The sequence below is a fragment of the Passer domesticus genome, chromosome 27, assembly GCF_036417665.1.
Source record: "Passer domesticus isolate bPasDom1 chromosome 27, bPasDom1.hap1, whole genome shotgun sequence".
NCBI classification, from domain to species: domain Eukaryota; kingdom Metazoa; phylum Chordata; class Aves; order Passeriformes; family Passeridae; genus Passer; species Passer domesticus.
Window position 1 is genome coordinate 2956871 of NC_087500.1, and position 20216 is coordinate 2977086.

At 42.4% G+C, this 20216-nt stretch overlaps 2 protein-coding genes across 6 annotated transcripts in view; both read left to right on the forward strand.

Moving 5' to 3' along the window:
- Window positions 1–10342, forward strand: part of DUSP3 (dual specificity phosphatase 3) — a 15169-nt gene extending 4827 nt beyond the window's left edge. For all 5 annotated transcript variants that reach the window (XM_064399768.1, XM_064399770.1, XM_064399769.1 and 2 more), the window contains 2 exons: window positions 775–1001; window positions 5503–10342. In XM_064399768.1, coding sequence (XP_064255838.1) covers window positions 775–1001; window positions 5503–5708 — 433 coding nt within the window. In that variant the 3' untranslated portion in view covers window positions 5709–10342. The remainder of the gene's footprint in view (window positions 1–774; window positions 1002–5502) is intronic.
- Window positions 10343–10479: 137 nt separating this feature from the next.
- Window positions 10480–19965, forward strand: SOST (sclerostin). The gene is made up of 2 exons (XM_064399765.1): window positions 10480–14316; window positions 18163–19965. The coding sequence occupies exons 1-2, from the start codon at window positions 14097–14099 to the stop codon at window positions 18579–18581; spliced, it is 639 nt and encodes a 212-aa protein (XP_064255835.1). The 5' UTR covers window positions 10480–14096; the 3' UTR covers window positions 18582–19965.
- Window positions 19966–20216: the final 251 nt, after the last annotated feature.

Here is a 20216-nt window from a genome sequence, read left to right on the forward strand (position 1 = left end):
CATCTTAAACATCACTCATGTGGAGTCTTTCACATCCAGATACTGATTTCAGCTAAAACACCAAAAATTGTAGCACTTGTGATGAAAAGACTGAATGATATCTCTGTTTTGATGGCCTCTGCATAGCCTTGACAGATCTTTCCATGACTTCAGAGGTGTTGAATAACACAGGGCATAGAACTACGCCTCTTAGTAGCCCTCAGATGAGTCTTTTGAAGATTTAAGTAGCATTTACTCAGTTACTTTCTTCCTGTGGCCTGGTAAGAAGCCAGTGCTGTTTCACAGTATTTAAAATTGCCCCCTAAAATGTCAGTTTGTCTGGGCTGCCTGCTAAAGTAGCAAGTACTGCTTATGAAGTTCTGCAACACTGGTACCTGACAGTAGAGGTTTTTTATAACTGGTTTTTAAGTTATTTTATGTGGATAACTGATAACCTTAGAAGTAAATGTGTTGTCATCTCCAGTATTTTCCTACTTTAGTCAGAATTTTACGTTCAGAAAGTTAGAATTTTGTGCAATAATAGGACCTAACAGATGCAGATTCACTTTCATGTGTGCATTCCTCAGTGTCAGCCAAGAAAGCAGCATTCTCTCATGCACAAGTAGGGACCATGGCTCTGAATGTTTCTGTGAATAACCTGTAGCTAATTCACTTTTGGGCACAGTATATTTGGCATCTGTTAACAGAAAATTCCACGGGTTTGGTTATCAATACCTAAATACTGAGATGATTGACCAAATTCTAATCATTTTCTTGACACTTTTTGTCACGCAGGTTCATAGCCAAGAACATAATGAGGCTGCAGCGTCTGGGGATAACCCATGTTCTGAATGCAGCAGAGGGGAAATCATTCATGCATGTGAACACTAATGCAGAGTTCTATGAAGGCTCAGGCATCAGATACCATGGCATTAAAGCTAATGACACACAGGAATTTAACCTCAGTCGCTACTTTGAGGAGGCAGCTGATTTTATTGACAAAGCCCTTTCCCAGAAGGATGGTAAGGCAAACTGAAATACCTTTCTACCATGTTTTCTGTGCACTGCATATGTTTCTTAGTCAATTGCTGTTTAAAATGCTTCTTTGCTCTTATTATCCACAGAACAACTAAATGAAAAATTCTCATAAAAGCCCTGAATCAGGCACAAGAAGGCACAGCTTAGCCTTGTGTTTGTACATGCAGCTCTCCAGTACATGGCAGGGGGAAGTCTGTAGGGGTGACTTTGAAATGGGGAACAGTTGCTGCATCTTATTATAGTTTCTTTCTGGGAAGAGATGTTTTTACTTTTCCTTAGATGTTTTTACTTTTTTTCTTTTCTACCAAAATATTCTTACAAAAATAAGTTAAGCTTCTAAAAGTTGTTTAAGGACATTAGAAATTACAATTTAAAGGCAGAAGTGATATAAGTACTACAAGTACTGAAGAGTAGTCACATAACCTGTTACATGGGGTTTTTTTTCCAAATGTACAGTAAGAATACAGACTGTCACCTTAAATTTTATTACATTAAGTCATTACATTATTTTATGTGTTGATTGCCTCTATTTCTTAGGATTGCAGGAAAGTTGAAGGTTATATTTGCAATGTTGTTTATTGCCACATTTCTCTGTAGTGTGTTTCCTCAGAGCAGAAATCCTAGGACACAGTGCAGTGGGACAGATGGTGTTTGTGTTGTCTAGCTATTTCAACATTCCTGTTATTTCTGCACATGCTTAATTTCCTTCTTGCTTCGTGACTGAGCATTGAACAGGAGGAATGAGAACTCCCACAATTCTAGAAGTTCTTTCTCTGAAATGGGCAAAGGGGTTCTGGAGCTGTGATGTGGGTTTTGACAGATGGAAATAAATTCTACATCCAGTTTGGTGGAATATGAAAAATTCTGAAAATTAAATACAACTCTTGCAGTTAGCACTGTGACTCACTGAAACAGAGAGGAGAGAAGGGTTTGCTGTGCCATGACTGTACCTGCTCAGTTTAGTCTCAGGGTCAGTAAATTCAGTCAGTCTGGATTTGCAGGAGTTCATTTGCTGATTCTTTCAGTCTTAGCAGTTGTTTACCACACCCACTACTGTTTTTTTAACGTGGTAAACAAAGAGGAACCTTGGAGCTGGGTGATGTTGGAGTCAGTTTTAAGATTAACTGGCTACTGCAAATTGTTAGTTTGACATAGAAGTGTAGAGTGAGGATAGTGAAGAGAAGAGGAATATAATAGTGTTCTCCTTCCATTTCATTCCAGTGTGCAGTGCCTGAAGTTCTGGAAGGCAGGTCTGGTATCCTGCCCTTCAGCCACTGCCTTCCACAGAAAAAGGCTAGAAACCTTTTTGCTGCTGACCACTTGCTGAAAAATCAATTCTCTTCCATGTCTATAATGAAGAATCTCTAAATTTTGCTAATTTATGACTACAGGCTCTCAAGAAATGTTGAGAATTGTTTTAGCTCTTCTACCATGATTTGCCTTGAGCTGAGAAGCTTTTGCTGTTTAAGGCAAGTGTGGTAACAAGATTTCTGTTGGTGTGGTTCAAAGCAAGTTATGGTTATGATAGGAGTGTGTGTGTATGATTCAGCTGTTTCCTTGTCTCAAAAAACAGTTCATTCTGGAGAGTAGACTAGGGCCACATGGTCCCACTGCATTTGGGAAGGAGAACATTTCTGTGTCTGGAAAAGCAGGTCAAAGAGGAAGAAGCTGAGAAACAATAAAATCAGGTTAGATGTCTCTAAGAGAGCAGTGGCCTGCTCTTTTATTTTTTGATACCTCACTGTAGGATTTGGCCTCGTGGTGGGTTAACCTTGGCTGGACACCACGTGCCCACCAAACCATGCCAGCACACCCCTGCCTCAGCTGGACAGGGGAGAAAAATAAAACGAAAGTCTCATGGGTCAAGATAAGGGCAGGGAGGTCACCCAGCAATTACCATCACAGGCAAGAGACTCGACTTCAGGAAGTTAATTTCACTTAATGCCAATCAAATCAGAGTAGGGGAGTGAGTAACAAAACCAAACCTTAGAAGACCTTTCCTCTACCCTTCTTTCTTTCCACATTCAGCTTCATTCCCTGTTTTCTCTGCCTCCTCATGCCAAGCAGCACAAGGGCACAGGGAGTGGGGATTTCAGTCAGTTCATCACACGTTTTTGATGAACACACACCTTCCTCTTCATTCTCTTCCCCTGCTCCAGTAGCACCCACAGTAGACATCCAAGAACTTCTCCCATGTGAGGCCTCCCTAGAAGCTGGATCCCTTCTTCCATGGGGCACAGTCCTCCAGGAGCAGTTTGCTTTAGTGCAGGGCTTCCACAGGTTCACAAATGCTGCCTGAAATCCTGTTCCAGCATGTGCTTCTCTATCCATGGAGCCACAGGTCCTGCTGCAGTGCAGCCTTCCCATGGGGTCATGGCCTCCTCTGGGCATTTCCCCTGGCTCTGGCACTGGCAGGGGTCCCCCACAGGCTGCAGGGGGGTGTCTGCTCTGCTCTGGACCTGCACGGATTGCAGAGGGACAGCATGGTCACCATGGTCCTCCCCACAGGCTCTTCTCTCCAGTGCTAAGTGTTGAGGTGGCTTCATAACAGCCAGAGAAGTGGCCAGGTGTGCTGCAGCATGGAGTTGGTGTAGCAATGCTCAGAAAGGCTGGGTGTCTTTGAAGAGATGCAGTGCATGCCAAACAGTATATTTGTTTTCCGTGTGTTTTAAACTTCATCTATTTATGCTCTTTGGTACTGGTCATCTTTAGGGGCAAAGCTTGTCAAACCCAGCAAAGACTGGAGAAGTGCAGTGAATAAATATAGTTTGATTCTCGTGGTATAGTAGCAAATCTGATCAGTGAGATTGTTTGACATGCAACCTATTTTTTTTTTCTTTTGCATTACCCTTGCTCACACACTGTGTAACTACTACCAGTGTGAACACCTTTCTCCCAACTCCAGCATGTCTCCTGTAGCATTTCAGTTCTCAAGCTGTGACAGCACTGTTATCAATACACTTATCAATACACAACATCCTAGCTATTTCCTGTAACAGCATGGGCTTTAGGTGTGGTTACTGCTACCTCTGTCTCATTTCCCAACAAGCATCTCCTGTGGAAAAGCCACTTGGTGAGCATCCAGGCAAAGCAGTCCAGTCCACACCACAGTCACCATGGCTAGCTCAGCCAAGAGAGGCAGAAGGGCCTTTTGTATGATCAATTCCAGTCAGGTTTATTTCAGCAGGCTGAAGGGGAACCAGTGACAAAAGACCTTGTGCTCTGCACAGGGTTAAGTAGGGGAGGGCTCTGAGGTGGCACCAAGGGCAGGGCAAAGGGTGTTGGCATTCAGGGAGGATGGGGCTGGCCACCAGGGCCACCACAAGCAATGAGGGAACAGGGAATAGAGGAACCAGGAGAAGTTGGGAATTAGGGGGAAAGGAACTGGGATGGATCAGTGTTAAGCAAGAGTCCATTGGGAAGTTTTTTTTGTCCACCCAGCTGGGGAGAAGCTCTATGGTCATAAAGTCTCTCCAAGGCAATGCTCTGGGGATTTTCCTGAGGGGGAAGGCTTCTGAGGATTCCACAACTCCCCTGTTTTTCTTACTATGAAGACTTCCCCAATGGACTTCTGCAGACACTTAACAGGGAAGCATGAGTAAAATGATAAAAACAATTATTACAATCCAAAAAAAAATTTCTTGAACAAAAGATGCAACCCATCTTGTTTCCCCAGTTGTTTGTGGCATTCACATTCTCTGAAAAAATCCCTTCACCCAGGATTTTTCTCCTGGGAAGCTGAGAAGCCTCAGAGAAAAGGAAAAGAATTCTTATCTCATCTGCTTCTCCTGTGTTTTGCTCCTTTGGAATGTGTTTGGACATTGTTTACCCACAGGTCATTGTTTCATTGGACTCTGGTGTGAGTTGTTTTGACTCATTGACTAATCAGGGCCAAGCAGTGTCAGGACTCTGGAAAGAGTCATGAGTTTTCATTATTATCTTTTTAGTCTTTCGTAAGTATCCTTTCTGTATTCTTTAGTATAGTATAGTATTTTTAAATATAATATAGTGTCATAAAATAATAAATTAGTCTTCTAAGAACAGGGAGTCAGATTCATCATTCCTTCCTTCACTGGGGCACTCCCTGCAAATGCAATAATTGTTTATGTTAATTAGCCTATGAGGTCCAAGCTGTGTCCTGGGAGTCAGTCACGAGTTGGGAGTCAGTCACGAGTTTTCTTTAGGATTCTTTGTAGTACGGTATAATGTAATATAATATAGTTTTAATAAAGCAAGCATTCAGCATTCCAAAGCCTTGGAATCAGATGCCAGTCATTCCCAGAGCTGGGGTGGCCTGATTTACAATAAAAAGCCAACCATCTAATATGCATTTCTCACATGAGCGTGAAGAAAGCTTGAGGCAGCACATCCCTAAAATCTCGCCAGCCACATCCACGGGGCAAGCAGCAAAAAATCCTCTTATTTCCTATTGCTTTGCAGCCAGCCATTGCAGCATAACGCTGAGCTGTGACTGTCTCCCTGCAGGCCAGGTGCTGGTGCACTGCCGGGAGGGCTACAGCCGCTCGCCCACGCTGGTCATCGCCTACCTGATGCTGCGGCGCGGCATGGACGTGCGCGGCGCGCTCTGCGCCGTGCGCCAGCAGCGCGAGATCGGCCCCAACGACGGCTTCCTCAGGCAGCTGTGCCAGCTCAACGAGCGCCTGCTGAAGGAGGGCAAGGTCAAAGCCTAGGGCACGGCGCCGCAGAGGTTTTGGTTGCAGTTTGGCAGGGCTGTAGAAGGATGGGTTAGGCGCTTTGGAGACGCAGATTTCAAGCGGCGGGCTGGAATTCCTGCTCGGCTGGTGGAAGTGTCTGTCTGGAACTCTGTGATGCTTTCAGGATGGGACAGAATGTGTCACTGTTTGGAGGTGTTGCCATAAAGGGGTGTTTGTAGAGGGATGACTCCAGCTGTCTCACACATTTCAGAGCCCTGCAGACTCCATAGCATACGTGGTTTGCATTGACATTGAATGTGATTTGTTTAAGCTTTGGCTTTAGTCTCACCATGTTAGCAGTGTGCAGGAACACGTAATCACTGAAAGATTGTATGAAGTGCTTTTGTTGAGGAGCTTTGGGTGTCAGGGGTCCAGACCCAAGTCTGACTCCAGCATGGGTTCAGGATGAACACGTTTTTATACCCTTATTGTTATATAACTACCTATTAATTATTAAACTTACATTGTTCTGTTGTATACATTGATTTCATTCAAGCATGGATTTTTGTAATTTGACGAGCCCTTGGGGACACTGCACTGGGACTGTCCCAGTGCCACTCCCAGTGTCCCCATTCCCTGTTCCCAGTGCAAACTGGAGCTGGTGGAGGGGCCCCCTGTGTCCTGCATGGAGCTGGAACTGTTTGGTGCTGAGGAGGAGCCCTTGGGGACACTGGACTGGGGCTGTCCCAATGTCCCCAGTGCCACTCCCAGTCCAAAAATCTAATACATTGATTTCATCCAAGCATGGATTTTTGTAATTTCCATGAAACCCCCCAAGCATCATTTCTCCTGATTCTTGTTACAATTGAACAATAATTATATCCAGTTACCAATCATCACATTTAACAATCGTATCATTTATCATATAACAATCATATCATTTACCATAGTCATTAAATGATTATACAGGTGCAGTTTTGCATGATCCAGTAAAGTCTAACATTTTCCCAGGGCCTACCAGGCCCAACCTTTCTTTCCAACTCCCCTGAATATCCCATGGTTTTAGAAACATTTTATCCCTATACCATCAACCAGAGCACCAGCTCCCAAAAGCCCCAACACATCCCCTCACTCACTCTTAATAGGAGCACCATAATTTCTAAAGTTTCTTTTTCATGCACACAGGTGCCTAAAGTTTGAATGTAGGAGCTTCAAGGAATGGGAATGCATATGTACAAATGCACAGATGCATTCACTTGGAAAATAAAGTGCATGCAGTGTTTTGTGTGGATTTATGCAATACACAGTGTGAGAGTAAAGCCATGCTGAACCCATGCTTGATGCACACTGTTTCCAAGAATAGTTTTTTATCTCTTCTGTTACAATGGACATTAAATAGTCTGTTATTAAATGCTCTTTTTATTTTGAAGTCATACTAGGAAAAACTGTCAAGAGCAAATGCTGAGGGAAGAGTTTGAACAAGGAAGAAATAATATTAGTATTTAGAAGTGCTTGTGGTGGATGTATCATTTAAGTATCCTAATATAATGCCTTTCAAAGCTTGTATGGAATTACAGTGTCTTTATCTCTTCTTTACTGTCACTGTTCAGTAACAGAATGGAATGACCACACATGCAGATTCCTTCCAGCTTACAAAGCAGTTTGCAGAAGAACACTTGACTTCTTGGATTGCTTGCATGGTATCATGAAATAAAAATGAGCATTGTAATATACCACACTGTATAGGAAATATTTACATAATATTCAAATAAATGATGACTTGGTTCTGTTTACTACAGATGAGTGTTGGGAGAGGGAGCTGTGTTTGCACTGTGCCTGACTTAGTGTGTAAATGTGTACCTGTGAGTTACAGCTCTGTATTCATGGAAATGATCTCCCACTGCAGACTGGAATTGTTGGTTACACCATCAGAAACCAGGGTGACTGTTGTGTTCTCACCTGTGCTTTAATGTAGTTCTAGGATGAAAAATCTTGGCATTGTTTTAAACAGAAACACTTCATTATTAGCACGTGTGATCCCGGGTGTAATTTTGTCTCCTCAGTTCAGCAGTCAGGAATCACCAAGGCCATGCCTGCATTGTCCCACTGCTGGGTTGGGGGTTGTGTGGTTTGAGGTGTGGGAGTGCCAGTGGAGGCTCTGTACAGCAAGATAAAGCTCTTGAAGTTAAATTCCAGAGGAAATTATTCTGCTTGAGCTCCAGTCTTCCTGGTTTTCCTTCCACAGGATGGAGCTGCCACATCAAGGAGCCTTTCCTCTGTTGTGTCCTTCAAGTGACAGTGGAGGAGCCCTCTGCACGGTGTTCCCTGTCACAGCTCCAGTCAGTATTCAGTGCTTGCTTTGAACCAGGATGGTTCAGTAATAATGAGCAGTGGTCAATTCCACTAGCTAATTACACACCTTTGTTTTCTGCCATTGATCCATTTAATCAGGAGTAGATTAATTGCTTCTTCAAAATTCCTAGTTACTTATTTCATGTTGTGTGAAATAGGAGTAGTGGCTTTAGAAATAGGAATACTGGCCTTACCTTTTCTACAATGCTGAGTTTTCATACTGCAGTCTAATTTATAAATTACCCTTTTAAAATTTTTACTAGAAACAGATTTTTTTTTCTTGTCTCACACCATGTATTCTTAACACCTATTTGCACTAAAAGGAAGAAAAAGGGAAATTCACATTGGATGCACTTTATCTTTCACCTGTTACTTGGAAGTCAAAATTCCAGTCCATTAAAGAGCTGAGAAACCATTAGGCATTAGACCTTTGTTGACCTCTAATAAACCAGAATGGTTCATTAAAATTGAGTCTCTTTACCTTATGGTGATGTTTCTGTAGTTGTCAGTATCAAGAAATACTGAAAATCAAGACAGAGGAATGTGTTCTTATATTCAAAATAATCTTTTACTTCACGGGACACTGGTCACTCTTAAGGTAACTCTGGCCCATTTGTCTCAGTGTAACAAAACTAATTTAGCAAATGTTTTGTAATACGAGGATAGAGAGGCCTAAGTAAGACAACATTATAAATTGGTATTAAAAGTGAGACAGTGTATCATATTTAAAATTACTGATAGGCAGCTCAGCAAGGAAACCATTTCTGCTTTTAGAGCAGGCTAAAAATAGTTAAAATGTCAGATCACTGCTCCATTAATGGATCATTCCCTTCCTCTCAGCCCTGCTCTCCAAGTACAGTCGTGTTGCAAATTCCTCTGCCCATTTTAGCTGGCCAGGAAGGTCTTGTATGCCTCTAACCCACAGTGATATGCTGTGTACTTCTAAATTTCTCTTCTTGACTGTAGAACGAAAGATTACATAAAACATGGGAATGAGAGCTTCCTTTCCTTGTAATATGAAATAGAAAATGTATTGGAATAAACAGAGGTTTTTATTCCTCTGAAATTGCTGAGCACCTGCCCTTTGCTGTGAGATCTTCCTTACAGGTGTGCTAATTTAGGAAGGTACATTTGAAAAGAACTGCTTGTTGCAAACAGCAACACTCTGCTTTTGGAGTTTATACTTCCTGGCCATAGCTAAAATTGTGTAATTAGGATTGACATCAATATGTTCATCCTGACTAGCAGTGTGGTGATTTTTGTGTGCAGTGCTGTGGAGAAGGGATGGGGTCTCTATAAAATATGTATTTATCATGGAACAAAGATCTCTGCCATGCCAAGTCCAGCCCAAAGAAAGAAAATGCAACAGCTTAGGGTGTTTTGTACTTCAGAGTTAGTGAAGTTAGAAAGGAGGCAAAGAGAGAAGGTGAGAAGCTACTCACATTTTACAAGGAGCAAAGATGAAAGTGCAGATGGACAAAATGATGATGGATATAAAACTAAATTCACCTACTCACACTGAACTGAATCTTTCTTAGGAAAGAAATCTGTAACTGAAAATTAAGATTGAAAGCAAAAATAACATTTTGTAGTTCTTCCTTCACCCTTTGGCCCTGCAGTGTGGATTGGTGCTGTACCTCTGCACCTCAGGTACTGCCAGGAGCACCCCATGAGAGAGTGGTGCACTGCTGCAAGGGGAACATTCCATGGAGTTATTTCAGAATTAATGGCATCTGACTGCAGAACTAGCAGCCACAAAGATTGTATTGTAATTCCATTTTTGGGTGCCAAGGCTGTATTAAAATTGCATACCATTTTCTTCTACAGTAATTATGGTTGGTGATGTGAGAACTCATCTTCATAAAAGGCCTTGGAGATGAAAGGCACTGTGTATAATAATAATAATGCATGTTTCTCAGTTCAAAAACAAATTTGTGTCAAATACATCTTCCTCCTCCTCAGCAAAGAACAGCAGAAAGAATATTAGCGATGTTTATTTTAATAATTTAGAGACTTTCCTTGAGCTGCTTTTTGTTGTCCAGAACTAATGAAATTTCTGATGCCAGAAGCAGAACTTTTTACCTCATTTTATTTTTTATATTAGTTCTGCTAGTTTACTATGATGTTTTTAGCACAGAGAGACTATAGTGAAATCTGTCTTAGTTTAGCACAGAAGTTTCTTCTAAAATTACTTTCTGGGCTTCACCAAAGAGTAAAACTAGAAATAGAACAAGCCTGAGAGGTGTCTTTTAAGGATTTGCTGGTAAGAATTAGTGTCCTATTGATTTCTTCTGCAAATAAATCCTGGAAATAACGAAGTGTTGGTTGTGTCTTTTAATTGTAGTTCCTGTATGCTGGTGTTGCTGGCTGGCTGACTCACCAGATGGAGCTGTAGGCTTGTTCTTCTTGCCTGGAGAGCCATCCCTGAACTCTGCTGCTGTGTGAATCCACTGAATTCTTACCACTGAAAAAGACAGGCCACCAGAATGACTTGGCAGTCTCTGGTGGAGAATAAGAATACATTTATTTTGGCTTCTTGCAGGAGATGACACCACAGCATTCAGACTGTTTTGTTCACTCTGTGACATTGCAGAATTCTGGGGCAGCTGAAAGTTGATTGGGAAAGAAAACAGAAAACCAAACAACTGTTTGAGAAGCAAGGTTCGTGTCAAAACAGAATTCTGATCATGTCAAAATTCAGAATTTTGATCATGTCAACACCAGAGTTCTTGGGCAGTGTGTGGGGTTTGAGCCATTGTCCACAGAGAAGCTGGAGCTGCACCTGTACAGCTTTGGGGGCTGAGCAGAACCCCTGGCCCAGGTGTGAGCCCCTGAAGCTGGAAGTGACTGAAGCAGTTTCAGGAGCTGCTTTAGCTGTGCCTGCCTGCACTGCAGTGCTGAATGCCAGTGTTTCAGGAAAGGTGCTGGAGTTCAGAAAGAAGCAGCAGTGGGCTCAGGCTGAGTAGGAGATAACAATGAGCTCCTGATGGCTCTGATTCCTCCTCAGAACAGGGCACTGCTTTGGGCTCAGTGGGGTTAACTTTATCCCAGTGTCTGCCTGGGGCTGTGTTTTGGGTTTGTGCTGGGCACAGTGAGGATCTTACAGAGATGATTTTGTCACTGCTGGGCAGGGCAGGCACAGAGCTGAGGCCTTTTCTGCTGGGGAGGGGCTGGGGGTTTTTGGTTTCTCTGGGTCTGCATTGAAGGCACTTGAGATGATAGTTCATGTTCAGACTCAGGTGTTTATTGTTTCTTATCAATGAAACAGCCTCACAACCCTGAGTTCTGCAGCCCTTCATTAGCAAGGCACAAAATGGCCAACTATCTCTTGTTACAAGGTCTTTTAAGGCTAAACTATCCAATTAAGAAATGACACCTAGATTATTTTCCCTTTTAACCCAGTACCTGATCCCTCAAAGCCTGCAATGTGGACTTTCCTGTCCAGTTCCAAAATACCACCCAAACCCATGAAGAAGGTAAAGAAGAACAACCAGTCTCCACCCTAAAACCTCCATCTTTCTTCATATTTATTTCTGTATTCTAAAACCCCAAACTCTTAAAGTTTTCCACCCTGTGATATTGCACACTTCTAATCAACTACACACCCATAATTCCAATTCTCTGTTCTGCTCTCCTGTTCTGCTTTTCTGCTCTACTCCCTGCTGCCACCAGCTCTGATGTCACTTTGGACAAGGCTCTCTTGGAGAGTACCCACACATGGAGCTATTCCTGCCTGACAAAAATAATACCAAAATCCTTGTTTAGCTCCTGCTCCTTCAGGACTTCGAGTCCTTCACAACTTGTTCAGTTTAGCTCTAAGCCAAAAATAGATTTACTACATGTAAGTAAGCAAAAATATGCTTAGAAGAACATTTGCAGTAGTTGGGAGTTTGGTTTCCTGTATTTGTGAGACCATCATTAACTGCTTTGACAAAAGGAGGAAGTTAATTAAAGATAATCATTGCCAATGATGATGATGATGGTGGTAATGATGATAGAGAAAAATAATCAGCATATTGGAGGCAAATTATTTGACAACAGTCTGTATTAAAGAATGTGTTAAGAATATTTCCCGACTGGCTGAGGAGAAAAAATGTTGTAGAAATAAAATAGTGTTTTGTTTTCCTCCATAAACAGAGTCATTTCTGAGACGCTGTTCTGGTTCTGTTTTGGGTGGTTGGATGCCTAAGGCTGGAGGAAAGGAGGAAGGGGAACTCACACTGCAGTGAGAAACACAATGCATGATTTCTTTTAGATATTCTTTGGAGTGTTTGGGAAGGAGAGAACTTTTGAGAATGTTGATTTCTCATTTTTGGAGTATTTGAAAAGGAGAGCACTTCTGAAAATGCTGATTTCTCATTTTGGCTGAGCAAAAATCTAGGAAGGAAAGCACCTTCCAGTATATTTCAGATGCCAGTGCTTCAGGACAGGGGCCTGGCAGAGAGGGGAGTGCTGAGGCTCAGCCTCAGCGCCCTGCTGCAGCTGCTGGGGTTTGTGTGGGGATGAAAGGGTGAAATGTCCCCTTGTCACTGCTGCTGCTCATCATCCAGGGCACACCAAGGGACAGCACACCACACTTTGCATTCCTGGCACCTCTTTGCTGTGCCCCACCAGGGGAATTGGCAGAATGGAGTGCAAACCATTCTGAGCCTTGCAGTCACAGGGGAAAGTCAGACTGAGTCAGTTTGGAATCTCTGCTGCAGGAAATATTTTCCCGAGGAAGTCTCAGGAAAATAAATGCACAGAGAACATAAATGCAGCCAGATAAGATCACCTACAGAGCTGAGGCAAGTGCCTGGACATTTACCTGCCTGTGCATTATGGAGGTACAATACACCTTATTCAACACTTTTTTTTTTATTTACAGACATAATTTCCTTTCCTGATTCCTGACAAGCATGGCAGGAGCACACACGTGTCCCTGTACTGCTTCAAGCAAAGATTTTGTTTTCAGGAGCTGTGACAAGCTCAGTGTGGTATCTTACCCTTCCTAAAGGCTTTCTGATTAATGTATTTAGCAAATCATTTGAAAGTATATGTGGTCTTGAGACACTAAAATTATCATATTTTCACCACTATCATCTTGTTTTTGCAAGGAAGAATAATACCACATTGGAGATTTTGAAACATGATACATGAATGCATCTTAAGCATAAATGCCCTAGACCTAAAATGATGATTTTTCTCTTTTTGTTGGTTATATCATGGCTGGAAATCAGTCTGGCCAAGTTCTTGTGTTTAAAACAAGCAAATGTCCTGTATTCAACATATCTCACAAGTAGTAGTATGCAATGAACATAAAGCAAATGCCAACATGTGTTAGGTGTTTTTTCCCAAGAGTTAAAAATGTGAGAAAGAGCAGATCAAAAATTATGATGTACAAAATTGTGGCTGTTTAAGCTAAAAAAAAAAATCCAAGCAAACTATTTTTAAGGAAAAGTAAACATAACAACTTCTCATATTGAAATGAAGCTCTTCCCTGTTTCTTCCAGTGTATTTGTGAAACAAATGTAGAGCTCCTTGTTTTGGAAAGGAGAGAAAAAAAAAATCTACCCTACCCCTAATAATTTCCAGCACAGACTGAAAAGCAGAATTACTGAGCTACAGTTTCTAGATTTCCTCACTTTATACAGCGAGCAATGAGAAGAGGAACAACAACAGCAAAATGTAAAATTCTGAAAAAAACTTTGGAAAAGACAATAGCCAAAATTTCAAATATGGATGGAGGCAGAAGCAGGTTTTAATTGCACCATTGTTAGAGAAAAACTGCAGAAAATCTTGTCAGGTTGCAATTCATTGTCGTCTTGTCTGTCACCTTTTGTTGCCAGGCTCAGAAATGAGGTAGTTAAGAGAAGTTTTTGCATAACAGTTGTAAAATATTGTCACTAACCCACCCCCACACACCCATTTTATTTCACACTGACAAAAGCTGAGATGAATGAGTTGTCTGGCCCTTCCCACTTTGTATAGTCATTGGCTGGCTTGGTTCTAAAAGGGATTTTAAAAAGGGGAATAATGTGCCTTTGCCCAGGATCTGAGGCTGTCAGGGTGCTGAAAAGCTGATCTGTGACCATGCAGATCCCTTGGGCTGTGTGTGCTGTCTGTGTCCTGACACAAATCACACTTCACTCTGTGCAAGGCTGGCAGATGTTTAAAAATGATGCTACAGAAATCATTCCTGAGATCACTGAAAATCCAGAAACGCCAATGGAGCCGACTTTCAGCAACAACAACACCATGAATCAGGCAAAACATGGAGGAAGACACATACAGCAAACTCCAGACCTCAGCGGTAAGAAAAATATCATTTTTACTGTTTGGATCTTAACAGACACTTTGCAAAAGAATACTGTCATCATCTATGTTTGTTTATTAACAATTTAGGCCCAGCTGCTTTAAGTGATAGGGATTTACTGTTGAAGAGGTATGGATATAAACATTAGAAAGAATATATTGGAGTTTACTGAGGCAAATATCAGCTCTCTGTTGAATATTGCCACTCTGCAGACAGCTCCAACACATAAAACCTGTAGTAGATATTGCTTAACACTTCTCTGCGTTTTGTGAGGAAATATCAGAAGTTCTTTTTCCCTCTTTAATATTAGGATGGGGGAATGGGTTGACAGTGGAGACAATATAAATTTGTAATATTTAGGAACATCCACCAGCTGTGACAGATCACACACCAAAAGTGGCACACTGAGGTTGTGTTCAGCTAAATGAGAGAGGTGTGCTGCTCACTGACAGATCTTCAACCAGTTCCAGCAGCCAAAAATGCTTCAAGATCCATTGTCACTTGACCAAGTGCCCATCTTTGGCAGTGATGCAGGACACCAGCCCTTTGAGGAGAGACAGAAGAGGGCAAGCTAACCCCAAACAGAGAAAAGTAGCTTTAAAAAAGTTTTCCACTGGAAAATAGAGCAAGCTTGGTGCTCCAGACACACAGAACAAAGCACAGAGCAGCACAGGCACAGATGAAACTTAGGATTTCCACTTTGTGCATTGCAGATCTTAGCCAGCCTCCTTCTTCTGGGGACAGCTGCAAGGCAATTGTGAATTTCTGCTGCAGCTGTCTTTAAGGCATTTAAAACCAGAGGGTTAACAATATTGTAAAAGAAAATTTTAAAAGTAATGCTTTTGAGAGTGCAACCTTAAACGTTTCTCATATTCCTAAGAGGGGGAGCACTCAGTTCCTCCCAGGCAGCCCCACCAACCTCCAGGTCAGAGCAGGTTGGACTTTTTTCTCAATACTTTCATTTTTTAGCCTCTTACTCTCTGCCATCAGCTGGGACCCTGCCCCACTGATTTGTGCATATTTTTCTAAGTGGAAAGCACAGAAAGTTAAGAAATCAAAGACTGAAGGAGAGTGGGCAGTTGTTTAAGATAATGGTCTTGTATTTTTAACATAAAGAATCAAAATTATGATGCAAAGTGGCCAAACCTTTCTGGGACATTTGCAGCAGACCACCAGAGATTTTGCACCTGCACATTCACAGGACAGGACATAAATGCAGATAATATCACCTAAAGAGCTGAGGCAAGTGCCTGGGTATTTAACTGCCTGTGCATACAATGCACCTTAATCAACACATTTTTTAATTTACAGGCAGAATTTTCTTAGCTGCTTAGGAAACCTGGGAGTGTGAGACTGAAGTGCATGTGGAGTTCAGGTGCCAGTATTTTTGTCACAGCTGGCAAGGTTTGCTCAATTCCATTAATGCAGTCCTGAAAAATTTTAAAAAATGAAATCTTGCTAGCTGTACTTTGACAAATATAAATCTGAGCACTGAAAATCCTGTTTCTGTACTTCACAGGAAAACCAAAATTGAAAATGTCTGTACAAATACTGTTGTGTCATTAATGATTCAGGGTCAGAATTCCTTTTTGCTGAACTAAACCTCGTACACAGTGAGGAGAACAGACACAGCCTTCTCTGAGCTGACCTTTGAAGGTTCCACCACAAAGTGTTCCTGAGTTAAATCTGTCCTTTTGACTAACAGAAGAACATTAATGTAGATGAATAACAAATGTAAATTAATAATTTCTGATGAAGTTATTTGATAAACACTTAAAAAGCAAATTTTGTGTCTTCCCAACAAGTCAATTAATCAAGGGAAAAGAGCCTCTTTTGGAAAAGTTATGTTCCTACAACTGGAAAGTTTCTAAATACTTAATGCTAAGAAATCTTGACTTTTCTAATGCTTCATTTGCCTATAGTTATCCATTGAGAAAAAGGAGAGGAAAACATCTGTAAGGTTCCCAATAGCCACAAGATGCCTCTAGCTCTCTCAGAGGAGCTTTGTGGGACATGTGGAATTACCACAAAGTAGGAAATTTGGAAAAGCTGCTGCCTGAAGAGAGGGAATTCCTTAGTGCTGTTGTTACCTGTGATTTCTCTAACCTGGAACACATCGTGCAAGCTAAAAATCACTTAAGGAACACTTTGTTGTTGTTGTTGTTGCAAAAGAATTTAAATCTGGAGTCAACATCTAAAGTCAATAGAGTTAAACTAGAGCAGTGGAGGTAAATGGAGCCAGGAGAATATTGCCAAAAATTCCCAGCTGCTCCATTTCCCCCTGCACAGCACTGACATTAAATGTATCTGGTGGATTTTATTCACCAATTTTTACATTGTTATTGAAGGGTTTAATAGTCAGCAGCTGCATGAGTGAGCATTTTGAGGTATTTCCCCTGCAAATCTGCTGTTCAAGACATTCAGTTTGTGTCTAGCTCAGAGAGAGATCTGCTGCAGGAGCTGTTGTGGTTTGACACTGGCCCAACACCAGGCACCCACAAAAGCCACTCACCCACCCTCCCCTGCCACAGCTGGGCAGAGGAGAGAAAAATGAACAAAAAAATCTGACAGATTATAGCACTTGATAAGAGTGAGAGAAACTGAGCTGGAGGTCTGGAGGTTTGAGATAAGGACCAGGAGAAAACCGCTCCAAGGGCAAAACAGGCTTGGCTTAGAGGCACAAAATGACTTTATTAACAGAATCAGAGGAGGATAATGAGAAGTAAAATAAACCCTTAAAAACACCTTTATTCCCCGAAATTGTTGCTCCTTCCCACTGGCAGCTCAGGCAGCCAGGGCATGGGGGGTTAGGGTAAGGATCAGGGTCTGGGTGCTTCCTCAAAGCTGGCAGGGAATGAGCCCAGAGAGAAGGAAAAGCAGGATTGAATGGAAGAGCAGGAATGAAGGATTACAAGAATGAAAGAACAGGATTTTGCAGGATGTAAAATGAAAGAGCAGGAATGAAGGGAAGAGCTGGACTGAAGGATTACAGGAAGGGAAGAGCAGGACTGAAAGAAATGGATTTAAGGAAAGAACAGGAATGAAGGAAAGAGTAGAACTGAAGTGAAGAGCAGGAATGAAGGATTACAGGAATGAAAAAACAGGAAGGGATGAGCAGGAATGAAGGGAAGAGCAGGACTGAAAGGAAGAGCAGGAAGGAAAGAGCAGGATTTAAGGAAAGAACGGGAATGAAAGAACAGGAATGAAGGGAAGAGCAGGACTGAAAGAGCAGCAATGAAGGGAAGAGCAGGAATGAAAGAACAGCATTAAGGGAAGAGCAGGAATGAAGGATTACAGGAATGAAGGATTACAGGAAGGGAAGAGCAGCCCTGAAGGTAAGAGTAGGAATGAAAGAGCAAGATTTAAGGAAAGAACAGGAATGAAGGAAAAAACAGGAATGAAGGGAAGAGCAGGACTGAAAGAGCAGCACTGAAGGGAAAAGCAGGAGTGAAGGATTAGAGGAAGGAAAGAGCAGCACTGAAGGGAAGAGCAGGAATGAAGGAGTACAGGAATGAAGGATTAGAGGAAGGGAAGAGCAGGAATGAAGGATTACAGGAATGACGGATTAGAGGAAGGGAAGAGCAGGAATGAAGGAGTACAGGAATGACGGATTAGAGGAAGGGAAGAGCAGGAATGAAGGATTACAGGAATGACGGATTAGAGGAAGGGAAGAGCAGCACTGAAAGAGCAGCACTGAAGGGAAGAGCAGGAATGAAGGATTACAGGAACGAAGGATTAGAGGAAGGGAAGAGCAGCACTGAAGGGAAGAGCAGGAATGAGGGATTACAGGAATGACGGATTAGAGGAAGGGAAGAGCAGCACTAACGCGCTCCCTGTTCGCAGATGCCGCCTTCAGCTGCCGGGAGGTGCGCACCACGCGGTTCCTGACGGACGGGCCGTGCCGCAGCCTGAAGCCGGTGAAGGAGCTGCTGTGCTCGGGCCAGTGCGAGCCCTCGCACCTCCTGCCCAACTCCATCGGCCGCGGCAAGTGGTGGCGGCAGAACGCGCTGGATTTCCGCTGCATCCCCGCGCACAGCCGCACCCAGCGCGTCCTCATGGCCTGTCCCCAGCAGGAAACGCGGACTTACAAATTCCGAGCGGCCACCTCCTGCAAGTGCAAGCGCTACACTCGCTACCACAACCAGTCCGAGCTCAAGGACTTCGGCAAGGACAGCGCCCGGCCCCAGAAGAACAAGAAGCCGCACCTGGCCAGAGCCAGGAGCGGTAAATCCAACCAGCACGAGCTGGAAAATGCGTATTAGGAAGGAGGCGGCTCTGGGTGGGACGGACTGGCGCTGCGGATGTTTGTTAAACCATCAAAAGGCACTCAGAGGTCACAGCGTGATGTTCTGACTGCAGTAGGTTCCAATTCCTTCTGCTAAGCTGGGTCAAAGGCTCACATAGGCAAAAAATCGGTCAGGTTGTAGCACTTGTGGTGTGGTGAGAGAGTGGGGTAAAGGCGGCTGGAGGCACCTGTCACTGTATGGCATGGGAAAACACGACAGGGACACGCGGCTCTCTCAAGGCAAAAAGAGAATTTTTCATTCCTGATTCCAGCATTTATAGATTTCCAAAAGTGGCAGTGGATTGGGGGGTGACAGTGCCACCTCTCCAATGACACTGGACAAACCAACAGTCCATCACATTTCTCCTCCTCCATAAAAGAATGCAAAGCAATGAGTTATTTACAGAAAGTGTGTGAGAAAGTTCATTACAAGAATGTAAACAACAGAAGACTTAGAAAATCTTAAAAAATCAGGGTGACAGGCACCCCTTGAGGTCCATGGCAGTTTGTGTGTCCTGGACGAGCAGGGAGGCAAAGTGAAGCTGTTGTGGGGACAATCACACTTTGCTTTATTCCACTCATTTATGGGAAAAGAATCCTGAGGTCCCTTCCCCAGACAAGGATGCAGGACAAGGCTGCAATTAGGGAAGCACCAGGACAGTCTCTGAAGGAGCCTTAGAAAGTTTGGGGCAGCAGGGATTTCAAGTTCTGGTGGATGAAGTCAAATTGTTGGGAAATGAACACATGATCAGATGTCCTCATGCACCAGTGTTTCCTCTCAAATCAAAATGTGACACTAGTAGAAGTAAAAGTGTGACAAATCCATTTCATAATTTTAATTAAAAGATTATGGGGTCGACAAATTCAAAACTGAGATTTGGCAACTAAAATCATGTTGATTTAGGAACAATGATTTGCTTTAGGGACAATTCAACAAATTCTCCTAAGTGGAGCAGATTTATGAAGAAGATGCTCCTCTCAAACCAGATAACCTCACTGATGTTTGTCCTGCAAACAGCTAACACTATTTAACATAGAGTACATAGAATATACTGATTATTCCTTATTTGTAGAACACGTTTGACTTTAATATCAGCTTAGATACATCCATTTACATTTTCTGTTCTGTAGAGTTTGGAGTCTCTGGCCACACACTCTGCAGCACTAAAACTGTGCAAACCAAGCTCTGGGAGTAAGGTGCTGGTTCTGCATTAAAAGTGAGCCTCTGCTAAGTCATGGATTCCTCTAGAAAAGTCTTTAGGACGTGCAGCTTTGATAAGTCTTTAGTTTGGCAGCAACTTTCCTTTACTTAGCTTCTCAACACTCAGACTAATGGTTGTGTTTTTACATTAAAGGATATTGTTAGAAAGTGAATTGTCACATACTGTATACATCCTGTAGAATTTATGCTGGAATAATATAAACTGTGGAAATGTGAAATGTTGATAGATTTTTCAGTTATTTTATGTGGGATCAGAACCTAGAAAGAAAAGGGATCATTTCAGAGAGTGAATTACATATTTATTTTTTTTTCCAGAAAATTATTTATGCAATGTTTTAACTTGTAGAGAACGAGAAGTAATACTGCTTTAAAAATATTAGTCTGTTATTT